We start from the raw sequence: 13,614 nt of genomic DNA, 5'->3' as shown, positions 1-13,614 counted from the left end.
GGAGGTCTTATCTGTGAAAGAAGAAACACCGCAGGCCGGGTGACTGACCCTCTGATCCACAGCCTTATCCCCAACTGGACCCCAAAGCTATAATTAAAGGTTCAGGCGGAAGGGATTATTCGAGAGGAGCGGGAGAGCCCCCCACAGCCTGAGGCTGGCACCGAGGCCCAGCGTGGCTGAATTAACATTCAGGACACACTCCCACCTCTGGCCTCCCAGGACTTGGCTCCTTCCTGGGAAACCAAGTCACAGGAAGACGGTCAGGCTGGGGCCCTGGAAGGCGGGGCTGGGAGCCCAGAAGCGAGTCCCGCATTTAGAACAAGCGTGGTTTCTAGGGAAGGGCAAGGTAAGATGGTGTTCCTTGCGGAATGTAGTCACATCACCGATTCGCCAGCAGGCTGACTCGGGTGTGATCATCCTTCGTGAGGATGGAGACTGTGGCTGAGCCTGGGGGCTTAGGACTGACGTGGTCATTATGTCCTGCTGCTGCTTGGCTCCTGGGCTCGCCCCGACGCTGATCTGGTCTGGAGACAGCCGAGGAGCACGCTCTGGGATGTGGCCTTTATCACTCTCACCGATAACCTCTTAGTCATTCTGACGGTGGAGTGTGATCCCGCAGTCCCCTGTCATGTCTGATTCAACTCTGCATTCCTCCAGTCTAACCCAATGCCTGGCATAGAGCCCCGGCTCACTCAGCCTCCTAGCTGCCCACCTGTCCATCCGTCCATCCATCCATCCATCCAACATTGAAAACCGGATCTAGGCCCCAAAGACTCCGTGGTGAACACACCAGTCCCCGACCTTGTGGGGCTGACACGGCAGCTAAAACAAGACACGTCTGAGGAGACATCGTTTGATCAGGGCCTGCATGACCTGAAAACACATGAAAACATGAGGGAAGGGCTCCCAGGCTCAGGCACCAGCATCGGGTGGAGAGGGGCCACAGCAGGGATTGGGCCTGGAGGCTGCTGGTCTGAGGCCCCTTCTCTCCCAGTTCCAAGCAGGTCTCCTTCTGCCAAGCCCTGTGACAGGAGTGGACAGCTGAGGCTGCCTCCCTGAGCTATAAAAAGCCCCAACAAGCAAGTGAGCAGAGGCCACGCCAAGCACACACCGGGACTTCACTAGGCTAGGGAGGAGCTCGGCCCCGCAAGCATGCTGAGGTTGGCTCCCGCCGTCAGGCTGCTGAAAGCACCCCTGGGGGGCTGGGTGGTCCCCAAGGCACACATCTCTGACAAGCCGGCCAGAACACCCACTTCTCCAACGGTAGGTCCCGCCAAGGCAGTGGGGCATGGGGGGCGGGGGTGGGGGGGGGTGGCCTGACCTGGGCAGGGGGAGTGGGCAGTCCTGAGATGTTCTCAGGATGAGGTGGGTTTGGGGCAGGACACAGAGGGGAGAGGGGTGTCCTCTCAGGCCTGCATGTAGAGGGGATCCTGGTGCTAGGTCTCATTCCCTTGGCTGGAACAGTGTCCCAAGTCCAAGAAAGGGGTCCCTGCAGCCATCACCTGCAGGCCAGACTCCCAAGGCAGCCTGCTGAGTCAGTTGGGGGGTGGGAGGCTCTCTGTTCTCAGGCCCCTACTTGCCGTCTGGCAAACAGTGGTGCTGACGGCTGGGCTTGGAGGGCGCTCAGTGCATCTCGTTTACAACCCGTTAAAGGGGAAGAGTGGGCTGGTTTGAGGGTCTGTGAGAGTACAGGTGAAAATGCAAACCTGTGACCCTGGAGCTCCAGGAGAGTCAACAACTATCTCTATTTTAAGCATAAACAAACCAAGGTCTAGAAGGTCATCTGCCCAAGGTCATAGGACTAGGACTGAACACGTTTCCTGTTCTGGAAACGTCGCTCTGAAACCTCTGGGAGTGAAAGTCTAAAGGAAGGATTGGTCTCCAACCTGGTGTCTGATTCACTTGGGGGAGGGGTGGGGCGACTGGTCCAGGCTGTTTCAGGAAGAAACAATGAAGGTGAAATATAGCTAGTGCTTCAGAGCCTGGCTCTGAGGGTGCAGTCACTGAGAAAGAACACAGGGTGGCGGGTGGGACGGCCTCTGAACACATGCATGCATGTGTACGCGCGCACACGCACACACACACACAGGGAATCCCACCCAGGCTTTCAAACGGGATCGCCACTCAGCAACTTAACACATGCCTGACACGCAGTCCGCAGGTGACCGGAAGGGTGCACGTAATGCCTGGTGGGAAGGAGTTCAAGGCCCAGGCCCAGGCCAGGCTCTTGGGCAGGGGCTGGGGCTGTGATGAGAGGTCCCCCCCTACAGACTGGAGCCCAGTAGGCTGTCCTCCCTCATGACCGCAGGGGTCACTGCTCACACCTCGCAGGTCTCTCCACCTGACACCCGGTAAGTCTGTCTGGGGCAGACGGCGTGAACACGGCTGGGCCGAGGGTCCAGGGCAGCCTGTCTAGCTCTCCACCCTGCTCTGGTTAGGCCCCAGGTTCAGAGGCAGTCAGCCTGGGCCTAGTGGACTCATGCGTTTTCTCAACGCAGGAGCAGGCCATCGGGCTCTCTGTGATGTTCCTCGGCTTCCTGATCCCCGCGGGCTGGGTCATGTACCACCTGGAGAGCTACAAGAAGAGCTCCATAGCATGAAGCCTTCACGGTCACCGCTCCAGGCACAGACTGGAAGATCGGATTAAACCATCCTTCCTCCTAACGTTTCCTTAGTGATTCTTTGTGTATGTGCATCTCCACCCCGCACCGCCCGCCCCGACGCCCAGCACCCGGCTGTCTGCGGGCTGGTTCCTGTCAGCACCCGGGCACTGAGGCCACAGAAGCTGCCAACTAGGTGGCAATGGGGTAGACACCTGTCAGAAGGAATAGACACCACGTCTCTCTGAGCAACAATAAAGGCAGGACTCGCTTCCTTGGCTGCTGTGCCCACCGCCCTCTGCTCTGGCTCTGCCCTGTGCCCTGTGTGGGCAGGGATGCCCTTTCCTCAGAGCAGAGGGTGAGGAAAACCAAGGCCAAATCCCCACCAAGCCCTCCCTAGGTTCCATCTCCTGCTTTTTAATCACTTTAGGCATAGGCTTGACCTGGACGCTAAGCCTAAGGAAACAGAACCACGGAAAGGACAGAGCAAGGCATTAGTTATAGAAACATTCTCAAACCACGCTGGAAAACATGTTCACACAGGTGATGTAATGGAGGCCAACCCTGGAGTGGGCCCCCTGCACACTAGGGCTACCCCCTGTGACTCCGGGGGCGGGGGGCCCACACTCCTGCTACCTCATCACTCAGCCTGGCGGCTCCTCCCCACTGCAGGTTATGGTGACAGCCACAAAGGAGGCGTCTGCCTGTGGCTGGGCACCCCCATCGATGACAGTGCTCTGTGACAGTCTTCACAGCAAGAACAACAGTCCCTACTCCAAACTGAATCCCACCCCCACCCCCAGTTAAAGGCAGGTCTTCTCAGCTGCCAGTTTTATCAGCCGTGAAACACCTCTCCAGACAGGTCAGGGCAGGGGAGACTAGGTGAGGATGTCGTGGGCCTGGTGTTCCACCAGCATCTCCATGCTCTTCACGTCGGTGCACCAGAACTCCAGGCGGTCCTTCATCCCCTTGATCTGAGGGCAAACCAGGACACACGTGTGTTAAGGCCCTTGGGAATCACAGCACCTGACGGGGCAGTCCTAAATTTCCAGCTAATCCTTTCGGGCAGCATTAATAAAAAGGACATCAGAGCTGGGAAAGCGGGGTGTGTGAGATGGGATTATCCCAGCCAATTCTTATCAGAAGGACATGAGGAAAAACTTGCATGAAAGAAAACAGGCAAGAATAGAGGAAAGCCACAGGATTAAATTTCCAGCAAATATAAATAAGATGGATATGAGCTCAAATCACGGAACCAGGAAAGTATTTGATCGGAGCACCAAATTAAAGATTAAAAGACATCATCAGCACAACCAGCACTGCTGTCACAATACGCTTTAAATGCAGGGCTCAAATCTCAAGCTTGCATTCAGTTAGGTTCTTTGAAAAGCCCTTAGTCCCTAGAGCAGTAATTCATTCTCCGAAATCTCCTGTCTAATAATGCTTTCTTCCTAAATGGCTTCCATCCAAATGAAACAAAGGCAGCACAGATACAACCCAAAACACCCGCAAAGCTGAACTATGTATTTCAAGCACATCACCTGTTGCAAATCCAACACGCGGGGCTGCACCCAGGTCATGTGAACCCGCTTATCCACCTCGTCAATACTGCCTTTCACCAGCCCCACCGAGAGGGCCTTCATCACCAGCAACTCCACCTGTGCAGAGAGGGGGTCGTGTAAGACACCCTGGTGCCAACACGCACGTACCTGCGGACCCCGCCAGCTGTGAAACACGAGGGGAACGAGGAGCAGTTTCTTTCTGTGATCTCACACAGGAGTCCTGACCGCCCCCGAGGAGCAGCTTTGCTGCTGCACATCCCGAGTCTAAGAACTCTGTACCTCGTTCACGGTGACTTTAGCACTTTCGGCAATTTCTTCAAAGGTGAGTTGTCTGTGATTGGCAGGTCGTGTGAAAGTCATCTGAAAAAAATTTTTGTTTATTAACTATTTTTCCAAAAAAAGATTGTCAGAGAACTGATTGATAAGGGATATGTCTGTCAATACTTGCTCTGAAAATACAGATCTTATCAGTACCACACATACTAAAACTTTCTTAATATTAGTCATATATCTTATCTCACTAAGCTTTCAATTCCTAGATAAGAAGGTGAAGCACGCTTTATGGTAGTTTTCTACAAGAGTCACTATTCGTTTCCTGAACAAGTACTTGAGGCTGCCATGTGCCAGGGCTGTACCTGGAGCTGGGGATTCCATGGGGAACTAGAAACACAAAGTCCCTTTTCTCAAGAAGCTTAAATTCTAGTGTGGGAAACCGGATGAGCATGCAAAGAACGGCAAGTGCAATGAGGTGGCAGCTCCCGTAGCGCAGGTGGTCGGGGAATACCTCTCGGAGGCGGCGTCATCTAAGCTGAGAGCCAAACACAAACTAAAAAAGCAAGTGGTGGCAGAGGAAGAGGAAAGGTGCTGGAGAGGGTGCGGGACAGGAGAGCTAGCAGCCCAGCTCAGGCTGCGCCCCGAGGGCCTGGAAGTGGGCGGGGCCTCGCTTACCTCCATGAGACACAGCAACTGGATTTTCCTCAGAAGCTGGGCCTCGCTGGCTGCTAAATCAGGCTGCAAAGCGAAAGGGTACCAGTTACCTGACCTGGCTTTGAGATTCTTTCTACAGCCGTCAACTGAACAAAAAGAAACTGGGCAGGTCCAAACACTTTAGATCACTGAGGCTCATCATTTGCTTCAAGGGATCTGAACTTCACTTTTCTCAGGAAATCATTAGAAGAGTGCTTAGTTGAAGGCCTAAGGATTTTCCAAGACAAGGAGTTTACAAGGTAGGATTTGTGCTGCTGTCACCAACACCAGGGGGCAGGGCCACAGGGTGTATGCAGGTGCTGCAGGAGGGCTCCTCGCGAGGAAAGGCGGGGAGGGCACAGCCGACGCCTGAGCGGGTCTGGGTGCACTGCCTGCTCAGTCAGCTGGGTGTCAATGGGGCCTCTGAGGGACACACCGCTGGAGTTCTGGAGACTTATTCTAAACTGAAAGAGCAAGTTACTAATTTGTCACGAAAAGTGGCACTGTCATGAGAACCAGAATGCACCTTCTGCACAACCTGTACAATCTCCTTGCAGTTGTGTCTAAAGGCTATTTGCTGAGCACAGAGCCAAACCGTGGAGAGCGGCTTCCTTGACTCAGACGTTTAGTAGCTCAGACCCCGACACGGGCAGCCCTGACAGTGACACTTCTGCTACAGCCATGGACAAGTCAAGCTCTTCAGAAAGGGCCCCTCCCCCTGAACGAGCTCTTGCTGCCTGGACAGATACTGCTGGCAAGCACCTCTCAAGTTCCGACTCTTCCTGACATCTCCGTGCCAGCCGTCTTTCTTTCTGAGTGGCACACCTTCCTGAGACGCCAACACACAGGCCTCGTTAGGCTGGCTGCATCTGCTTTCTTCACAGCCCATTGTTATCTATTCTGTGCCCTTATGTGTGAGTCCTACAAGTTCACCTTGAACTTTGAGAAGATGGAAAGTTCCAGAAAAGTACAAAGACTATAACACAACCATAATTCCTATCACCATTAACATTTTAGTAATTATTTGCTTCTAATAATTTCATTTAAAAAGAATAACCTTACTGTTAAACTTCAAATCCTTGTTAAGTGCTCTCCTCACTGACTCCCACTCAACACAGGCTCCTTCCCTCTCCCCGGCCCCTCCCCCATGCAGACCCCTCTCCCCCCACTCCCCGCACCTCTGCTCCTGTCCCCTCCCCACCCCATGATCTCCCCACTCTCTAGTCACTCACGGGCTCTAGCCCCACGCGCCCTGTCTCACTTTGCCAACATGCGGAAAGCTTCCTCTCCCTCTGCTGGGCATATGCTCTTCCATACTCGTCACTAGCTAATTCCTACTCATTCCTAAGGTCACACACAGAGCAGTCCTTCTTTGGGGAAGCTTTCGGTCACACCCCCTCCACCCAACACAGGGGAAGCTCTCTCTGCTTGTGGCCCTGAGCACTGCCACAGTAACCGAGTTACCACAGCAACTAATCAGCGACCGAACCACCTGCTCAATGAGAGCAAAGTGGCGTGTAGAGGGAAGGCGCTCAACAGACAGCGGACACACGGATGAACTCCGCCAGCCCCGCCTGTGACTGACCTGCTGGCCCCAGGCGGTCTTCAGAGTCTGGAATCGCTCTACATTGCCGCTGTTAAAGGCATAGAGGGTGTCAATCAGCCACTGCCGGTCAGTGTTCCTCAGTGACTCTAGCACGGGGTGCATGAGCTGTGAGGACGGAGACGGTCAGCTGACAAAAAGTCACAGTGTCCCCTGTGTTCAGGGATCTGCACCCCAGGCCCACTTACCAGCTCTCCAAAGTTGAAAACTCCCTCGCCAAGAAGTCCTGCTAGTCCCAGCGTGAAAGCTCTCTCTTGCTGCTCAGACACTACGGCAACAACACAGCTCCGGTTACACGCCAGGCACGAGAATCAGTCCCATTTGGCTTTAGGAGTCTCACATAAAATGTAAAGACACTGTTCTGTGCAATGGTTATATTACAAAGCCCTATGATTAGCCATCTCTTGTAAAGTATTGGATTGACTTAGATCATACCTGGAACCACATAAATGGCTTTTGTGGGAAAGGCACTCATTGCTTATCTTCACCGAACTATACGTTTTCAGCCTGTCTGCTGCCTGGCGGGTGTGCCCCTCATCCCCTCGCCTGCGTGGGAAGCAGCACCACTTCTTATTTACCTTCAAGCCATCACATTTAGCTTCTTTTGACTAGAACTCTGTTCCCTTATTCTCTTGACACATTAGTTGCTTTTTCCAATATATTTTTCTTGAGATGCAGCAATTGAAACTGTACTAACAATTTTAGGAGTTGCTGGTCCCCTTAGCTTCAACAGTATATTGTGGAAAACATCTAAAATATGCTGAAATAGGCTACATTTCTTTTCTAAACACATATTCCTTTTGCACTTTTCCCAAAAGTCACTGGCCACTTTTCTTTCCACCCCCAAACCCTTGAAAATTCCATAATTTATTCCCCTGGGTCCAGCATTTCAGTTTTTACGACAAGAGTCCCAGGTTCAGGGATCTCACCGTGCCCTCCATCCTGCGAGGGGTTAAGGCACCCGCATCACTGTCCTTCTCACAGAGGCCTCTGACTCAGAGAACACAGAGACCTGGAGAAGGGGCAGTAAAGGGGCTACGAGGTGCGAGCCTCATTTTCACCTGAATTAAACGCTGAAGACAAATACAATGCAGAAACGAAGCTTAAACAACTCTTCCCACCACATGGACTTTCTTCTAAAAGGAATGAACACATCTGAATAATTCCTGAGATTGGCTGCCTCAGGCATGTCACAGCTGCTATGACGTGTGAGTGAGTTCCTCGTGTGACATGGACTTTCTGGCCACGTTACCTGGCAGATCCTTGATGTCAACACAGCCCAGAAACCGCAGCGCATCTTTGTAGTAGGATGCATGGTTTCCGATTGTTTGATAGTATTTACTGGAGAGGTCGTAGAAACGACTGTGAACGGATGTCACCCCAGGGAGGTTATTGAGCATTTCTTCAACATCTTCAATTGTTTCCTACACACAGGAAGTGAAATTGCCTTTCTTTGTAACTTGAAACATTTTTCAAGTAACATATGACAAGATGAAAAGCAAAAGCCACAAATGACTAATTTGACTACGTTAAAATGGAAAACTTCAGTTCATCCAAAACACAGAAAAAAGAACAAAGACAAGCTATAGACTATGAAAAGATATTTAAAGCACATGCAACCCATAGGGGAATATGACCAAGGCTAAGTAAAAAACTCTTAAAAATCAAGAGAAGATAAGCAACACAAAAAAATGGGCAAAAGAAAAGATAAAACGGGCCATTTATAGAAGTGGAGACGTGAGCAGAGTGGTAATCAGTAATCAAGAAATGTAAAGTAAACTTTCAGTGAGACACCATCTCATCTCCACAGATCAGCAAGAGCTGAGCAGCTGAAAATGCCACGTGTTGAAGGGATGGCGCGTCGGGAGTGTCTGTATGATGCACTGACCACAGAAGTTGGTCTGCTATCCATATTCACACCTATCCCCAAAATTACACTAAAATGAAAGTAAGAAAGGCACAAACACAGACAGGAATCTTCAACAATGATAATTAGGAAGCAGAAAGGGCTGGGTCAATGGTGAATGGCGAGAACCCATGTGCTGTGGACCACTGGAGGCTGTGTGGGCTCCTGCTGGATGGGCGTGCTGTGGTCACACAGGGGAGAACTCTGTTTAAGGGCAACAGGCATCATATCAACAACTTATTCTTAAGTGGTTTTGAAAAGAAAAAAAAAAAAACCACATACACACAGAACAACAAGGCAAAGTGGTGAAATGTCAACAATGGGAGTCTGAGGTAAGGGTAGAGGAGAGTTCTTTTGCTATTTTTGCAACTTTCTTGTAATTTAAAATTATTTAAAAATAAATAAAGAAGAAAAATAGGATTTTTGCCCCCTACAACTTTAAACAACGATAATCTGTACTGCGGCAATCTCACCTTTGTAACTTGTAGGTCCCCGATATTTAATTTTAGAGCTCCAATTGCGGTTTTACACAGGATCACTGCCTCATCGCTACTTTTCACCTAAAGAATCAGAAACAAGGGAGCCTCAGAACTGTGGGCAGCAGACTAACAAGGAAGGTATCTGTACACTGATTTAACCTGCAGGACTAGAGACACACTGGTCTCTAGAGTTGTGAACAGTAAGCACAGACACAAACTATAAGTCAAACATATTTTAAAAGATCTGGCTCAAACTTCACATTTACCTTCTCACGAGTCTTTTCCAGAAAAGTAAGAGCCACATTAGGATCTAGAAAAGAGAGAACAAAGTCAGAAGAACCACCAACAGAGTATCTTTACAGATTAGTTTCGACCAACCAGGACATTTTTAGGTGGGATAATCTTTAGGTTTAGACCGTAAAATACAAAACTTAGAATTTTACATTTTCTACTGAAATGCAAAAGTTCAAATAACTTATACTTCAAGATCATTTAAATTACCATTAGGATCTATTCCTTTATGAAACAAAGTGAGACTCACCAGTCATCTGTCTAACTACATGAAGAATGATTTCTACCAGGGACAAAGGATTCACCCTGAAATAAAAACCACATCTTTGAGTGTCAACAAATATCAACGTATCCATTTTCAAAAACAAAAACTGACAAAAGAGTTTTACCTGTGCTCAAATTCACTGATGAAGTTTTCATAAAGCTGTGGAGCCAAAACATGGAGAGGAATTACAGGACGTCTTTCACTCGGCAAAAGCGAAACTCCAGACACTACCATGATGCCCGCACGCAGCAGGCATTGCGTAAATGTTTGCTGAATGACAGCAGACCCATATTGGGGCTTATTAAGTTCACATAAATGATCACCAATCAATTACTGAAGAAAGCTATGTTGTTGTTTTTTTTTTTCTGGCTTTGGGAATTAGAACCCTACCCCGTGAGAATCTCCCGAAGACCAACTTCTCTATTCGTCCTCCAAAGTATGCTGAGTAAACAGACTATCAGTCTGAAAGGTTCACTAACCTGACAGAGGTCAGAAGGTGGCAGGCTAATTACGCCCCATTATCAAATAGCTTAGCCATTCAGCAAACATTTGAGCACTTACTCAGACCCTTTGCTAGGCACTACAGACAGAGAATGTACAAGACAAAAACTAAGCTTTTAAGGAGCTTCTGGCCTAGTAGAGAAGAGAGACTTGCAAACAAATAAGTGACAACACTGTGAGTTAAAAAGCAAAGAAGAAAGCACATAGCTGGAGCAGCCAATGAGAGAGGTTGCAAATATTCTGCTATGAGTAGAAAGTGATTTAAAGACAAGAAGCCAAAGAAGAGAGACGAACAATTATGAATTATCCATAACGATGATACAGAACCTTAGGGAACAAATATTAAGACAGCTCTAATTTATCATTTTCCCACATATTCCAGAAGACAGCATGCCCAGCAAAATCTCCAGACTTACAGACGGTTACAAGTTCCTTTGAACTTGTAAAATGTCAAACTGGTAGATATAAACCACAAGAAAATCTTAGAAGCCCAGACGGTGGAATAACAAAGTGGTAAGCTTCACTGTGAGCACATTTAAAGTAATGTATTCAGGGCAAATAATTCAAACTACCATTATGAACTAGCTTGCAGTTCCAATGCATGAATCAGTTCCTCTGATTCATCCAGAATCCAAGAGAAAGACAACAAGGAGAGATGTCAGGAAAGACTTCAAAGAGTAGGCTACCAGTGAACAAATCTGGGGTGGGGTGGGTTTGTCAGGGGATCTGGGAAAGGCTGGGGCAGAGAGTGTATTTTTCTGTTGACAAAATTCTAGAAGTGCTCTATTACAGAGGCAGCATGATACTAAGCAGCATTCCCCCTCCAAGCCTCCTGTCCCCCAGTGAAGCACATCCTCCACACTGCCCAGGACAAAGCGTTCGGGCAAACAAGCAGCGTCAGTGGGGGAGAGGGAAGAGGAGTGACGGCAGTTATAACAGTTGTCCACCTTCCCTGGTGGTCCAGTGGCTGAGACTCCGCGTCCCCAGTGCAGGGGGCCCGGGTTTGAACACTGGTCAGGGAGCTAGATCCCGAATGCCACAACTAAGAGCCCGCATGCTGCAACTAGATCTCACACGTGGCAACGAAGATCCCTCATGCCCCAACTAAAACCCAGCACAGCCAAATAAATTAAAATAAAAAAATCTATAAACAATAAGATTCAGGAGCATGCTAAGAGAGAGCATTTTAGGTCGGGATTTTAGAAGGAGCCAGAATGTCTGTGTTTGAATCCTCTTCTGTCACTTATTAGCTGTGATCTATGGCAAGCCTCTACATAAAAAAAAAAAACAGGACAGAAATAGGACAGCAGTAGTACTTATCTCCCAATGCTGTTACAGGTGAATGAGTAAATGTGTAAAGCACTCAGAACAAACGGCACCTGACACAAAGTGGTGGCTGAACAGGCTCACTGTTATAGATATCAGTACTGTCAAGCCCACCTAGTATTTTAGAAAGTACTGGAACACATTTCTATACTCTGACCTAGCATGGCAATCATTTACCTTAATGAGACCATCTCCTTGGGCAAAGCACGGGTCCTGCACAAAGTCAAGCACCTGAAGTGTCAGCTGATGCCACAACCTGAAAAACACAGGGCTCTTAAGACCTATAACCTAGCGTCAGTCACAGACATCTTCACCCTTGATGGTCCTATCAAATAACAAATACTAACCAGTCTCTACTGTGTAATACAAGAACGCTAAAGCGGATGTGTTTTAAAGCTGAGTTCTTTCCCTGGCTCTGCCACTCAGTGGTTATGTCACCCTGAGATCACTTAACCTCTCTAAGACTCAGTTTCCTCAGCTATGAATGGAGAACACCTTTCCAGACTACCTCAAAGCGTTGAGAGGCTTGACTGGAAACAAGAACTCTGGAATCACACATACCTAATTTGAACTCCTGGCTCTTCTACCTATTAGCTGAGTATCTCAGGGAAGGAGCTTAAACTGAGCTTCAGCTTCCTCATCTTTAAACGGGATGAAGGACTGAATGAGCTAATACAGAAAGCCTCTAGAACAATGACATAGCACACTTGAAACCAAAGGCTAATTTCTAAGAGTGCAGATAAAATGCTCTGAAAAATACAAAGTGCTACACATGCAACTATTTGCCAAAAACTAAGAATTTTCTCTCAAAAATTGCTAATAGCAGAAGGCTGCTGAACATCATCAAAACACATACTGAGGGCTTCCCCGGTGGTGCAGTGGTTGGGAGTCCGCCTGACGATGCAGGGGACACGGGTTCGTGCCCCGGTCCGGGAAGATCCCACGTGCCGCGGAGCGGCTGGGCCCGTGAGCCGTGGCCGCTGAGCCTGTGCGTCCGGAGCCTGTGCTCCGCAACAGGAGAGGCCACAACAGTGATAAGCCCGCGTACCACAAAAACAAAAACAAAAACAAAAAAACCAACACATACTGAATATCCAAGTGAGAGGCACTATGCTAAAAGCCAGGGTTGTTAACAGGGAGGTATTACAAGAGGTGTATTTTTCTATGGAACATCACTAAACCAATGCCAGCAACTCATTCGATTCATTTAAAAAGAGGTTATTGCTCAGCAACTGATAATTTAATTGTTCTGAAATTCACCGTTTCTAAGCAAAACTGAGACCTCTCTAGGGGCACAAAGCCCAACATGAAATGCAATAAAAAGTATGGGCCATGGGAGAGGGGAGAAGTGGTTGCACCCCACCGTGTAACCTGAGGCAGAATCAACAGGGGGAAAAAAAATAAACTGCACTGGCCTCTGGTTTATCTGCTCCAGACTGCCGAGAAACATAACTGTAGCTACAGTGCCACTATGACAAAGCTAAGTACAAGACACCGGTATCTGTTATACAAAATGTATGGCAGCCTGACCCCGAAAGGGCGTTTTGCTTGTTTGACTGGAATCAAGAGGTAAAATCAGAGCCCTGAACCGTTTTCGTAAGACCAGAAGGAAGGGGAGTTTCGAAGCCTCAGTCACAGCCCCTCGGTCTGGAAGGCAGTGAACCCTAGATCCCAAAACCCAGCCTATGGCTCTCCTCCTCGGTCCTTGTGGGATGTCACCCCCTCCCTCGTCGGCCCTGCCTTCCGGGGTCCTCAGCGCACCTCCTCGGTCTAGCCTGTCCCCACTCTCTCCACACGGGTCTGAGCGCCCTCAGTCCATCAAGGTCCCGGGCCTCCCCCGTACCCACTCCGTGTCGCTCTCCCATCCCAGAACGCCCGGGTCCCCTTGGCTCGGGGCTCACTTCTTAGTGTAGAGCTCCTCCAGACGGTGCCACACGGCGGCCTGGCCGGGACCGGAGCTCTGGCTCTGCTGTAAGAAGCCGGGTACGTCCTTCATGACGGGAGGAAGACGCCTGCACAGCGGTACTGCGGGGACGGCCAGGCCGCGGGGTAGGGCTGCCAGAAATGCTCACTCACTTCCGGCGCCGCGTCGCGCGGGGCAGGCCGGGAACGCCA

At 49.6% G+C, this 13,614-nt stretch overlaps 1 protein-coding gene across 1 annotated transcript; it reads right to left on the bottom strand.

Moving 5' to 3' along the window:
* Nucleotides 1-3,130: 3,130 nt before the first annotated feature.
* PSMD13 (proteasome 26S subunit, non-ATPase 13) lies at nucleotides 3,131-13,591 on the bottom strand. Its single transcript, XM_067747703.1, has 13 exons — nucleotides 13,401-13,591; nucleotides 11,677-11,755; nucleotides 9,797-9,831; nucleotides 9,658-9,713; nucleotides 9,383-9,426; nucleotides 9,111-9,197; nucleotides 7,984-8,155; nucleotides 6,920-6,999; nucleotides 6,714-6,839; nucleotides 5,111-5,173; nucleotides 4,442-4,522; nucleotides 4,142-4,258; nucleotides 3,131-3,574 (listed from the first exon to the last, which is right to left on the bottom strand). The coding sequence occupies exons 1-13, from the start codon at nucleotides 13,493-13,495 to the stop codon at nucleotides 3,479-3,481; spliced, it is 1,131 nt and encodes a 376-aa protein (XP_067603804.1). The 5' UTR covers nucleotides 13,496-13,591; the 3' UTR covers nucleotides 3,131-3,478.
* Nucleotides 13,592-13,614: the final 23 nt, after the last annotated feature.

The sequence above is a fragment of the Pseudorca crassidens genome, chromosome 9 (genome assembly GCF_039906515.1).
Source record: "Pseudorca crassidens isolate mPseCra1 chromosome 9, mPseCra1.hap1, whole genome shotgun sequence".
NCBI lineage: Eukaryota > Metazoa > Chordata > Mammalia > Artiodactyla > Delphinidae > Pseudorca > Pseudorca crassidens.
The sequence above is the reverse complement of the archived record's forward strand: the minus strand, read 5'-3'. Positions and strand labels throughout refer to the sequence as shown.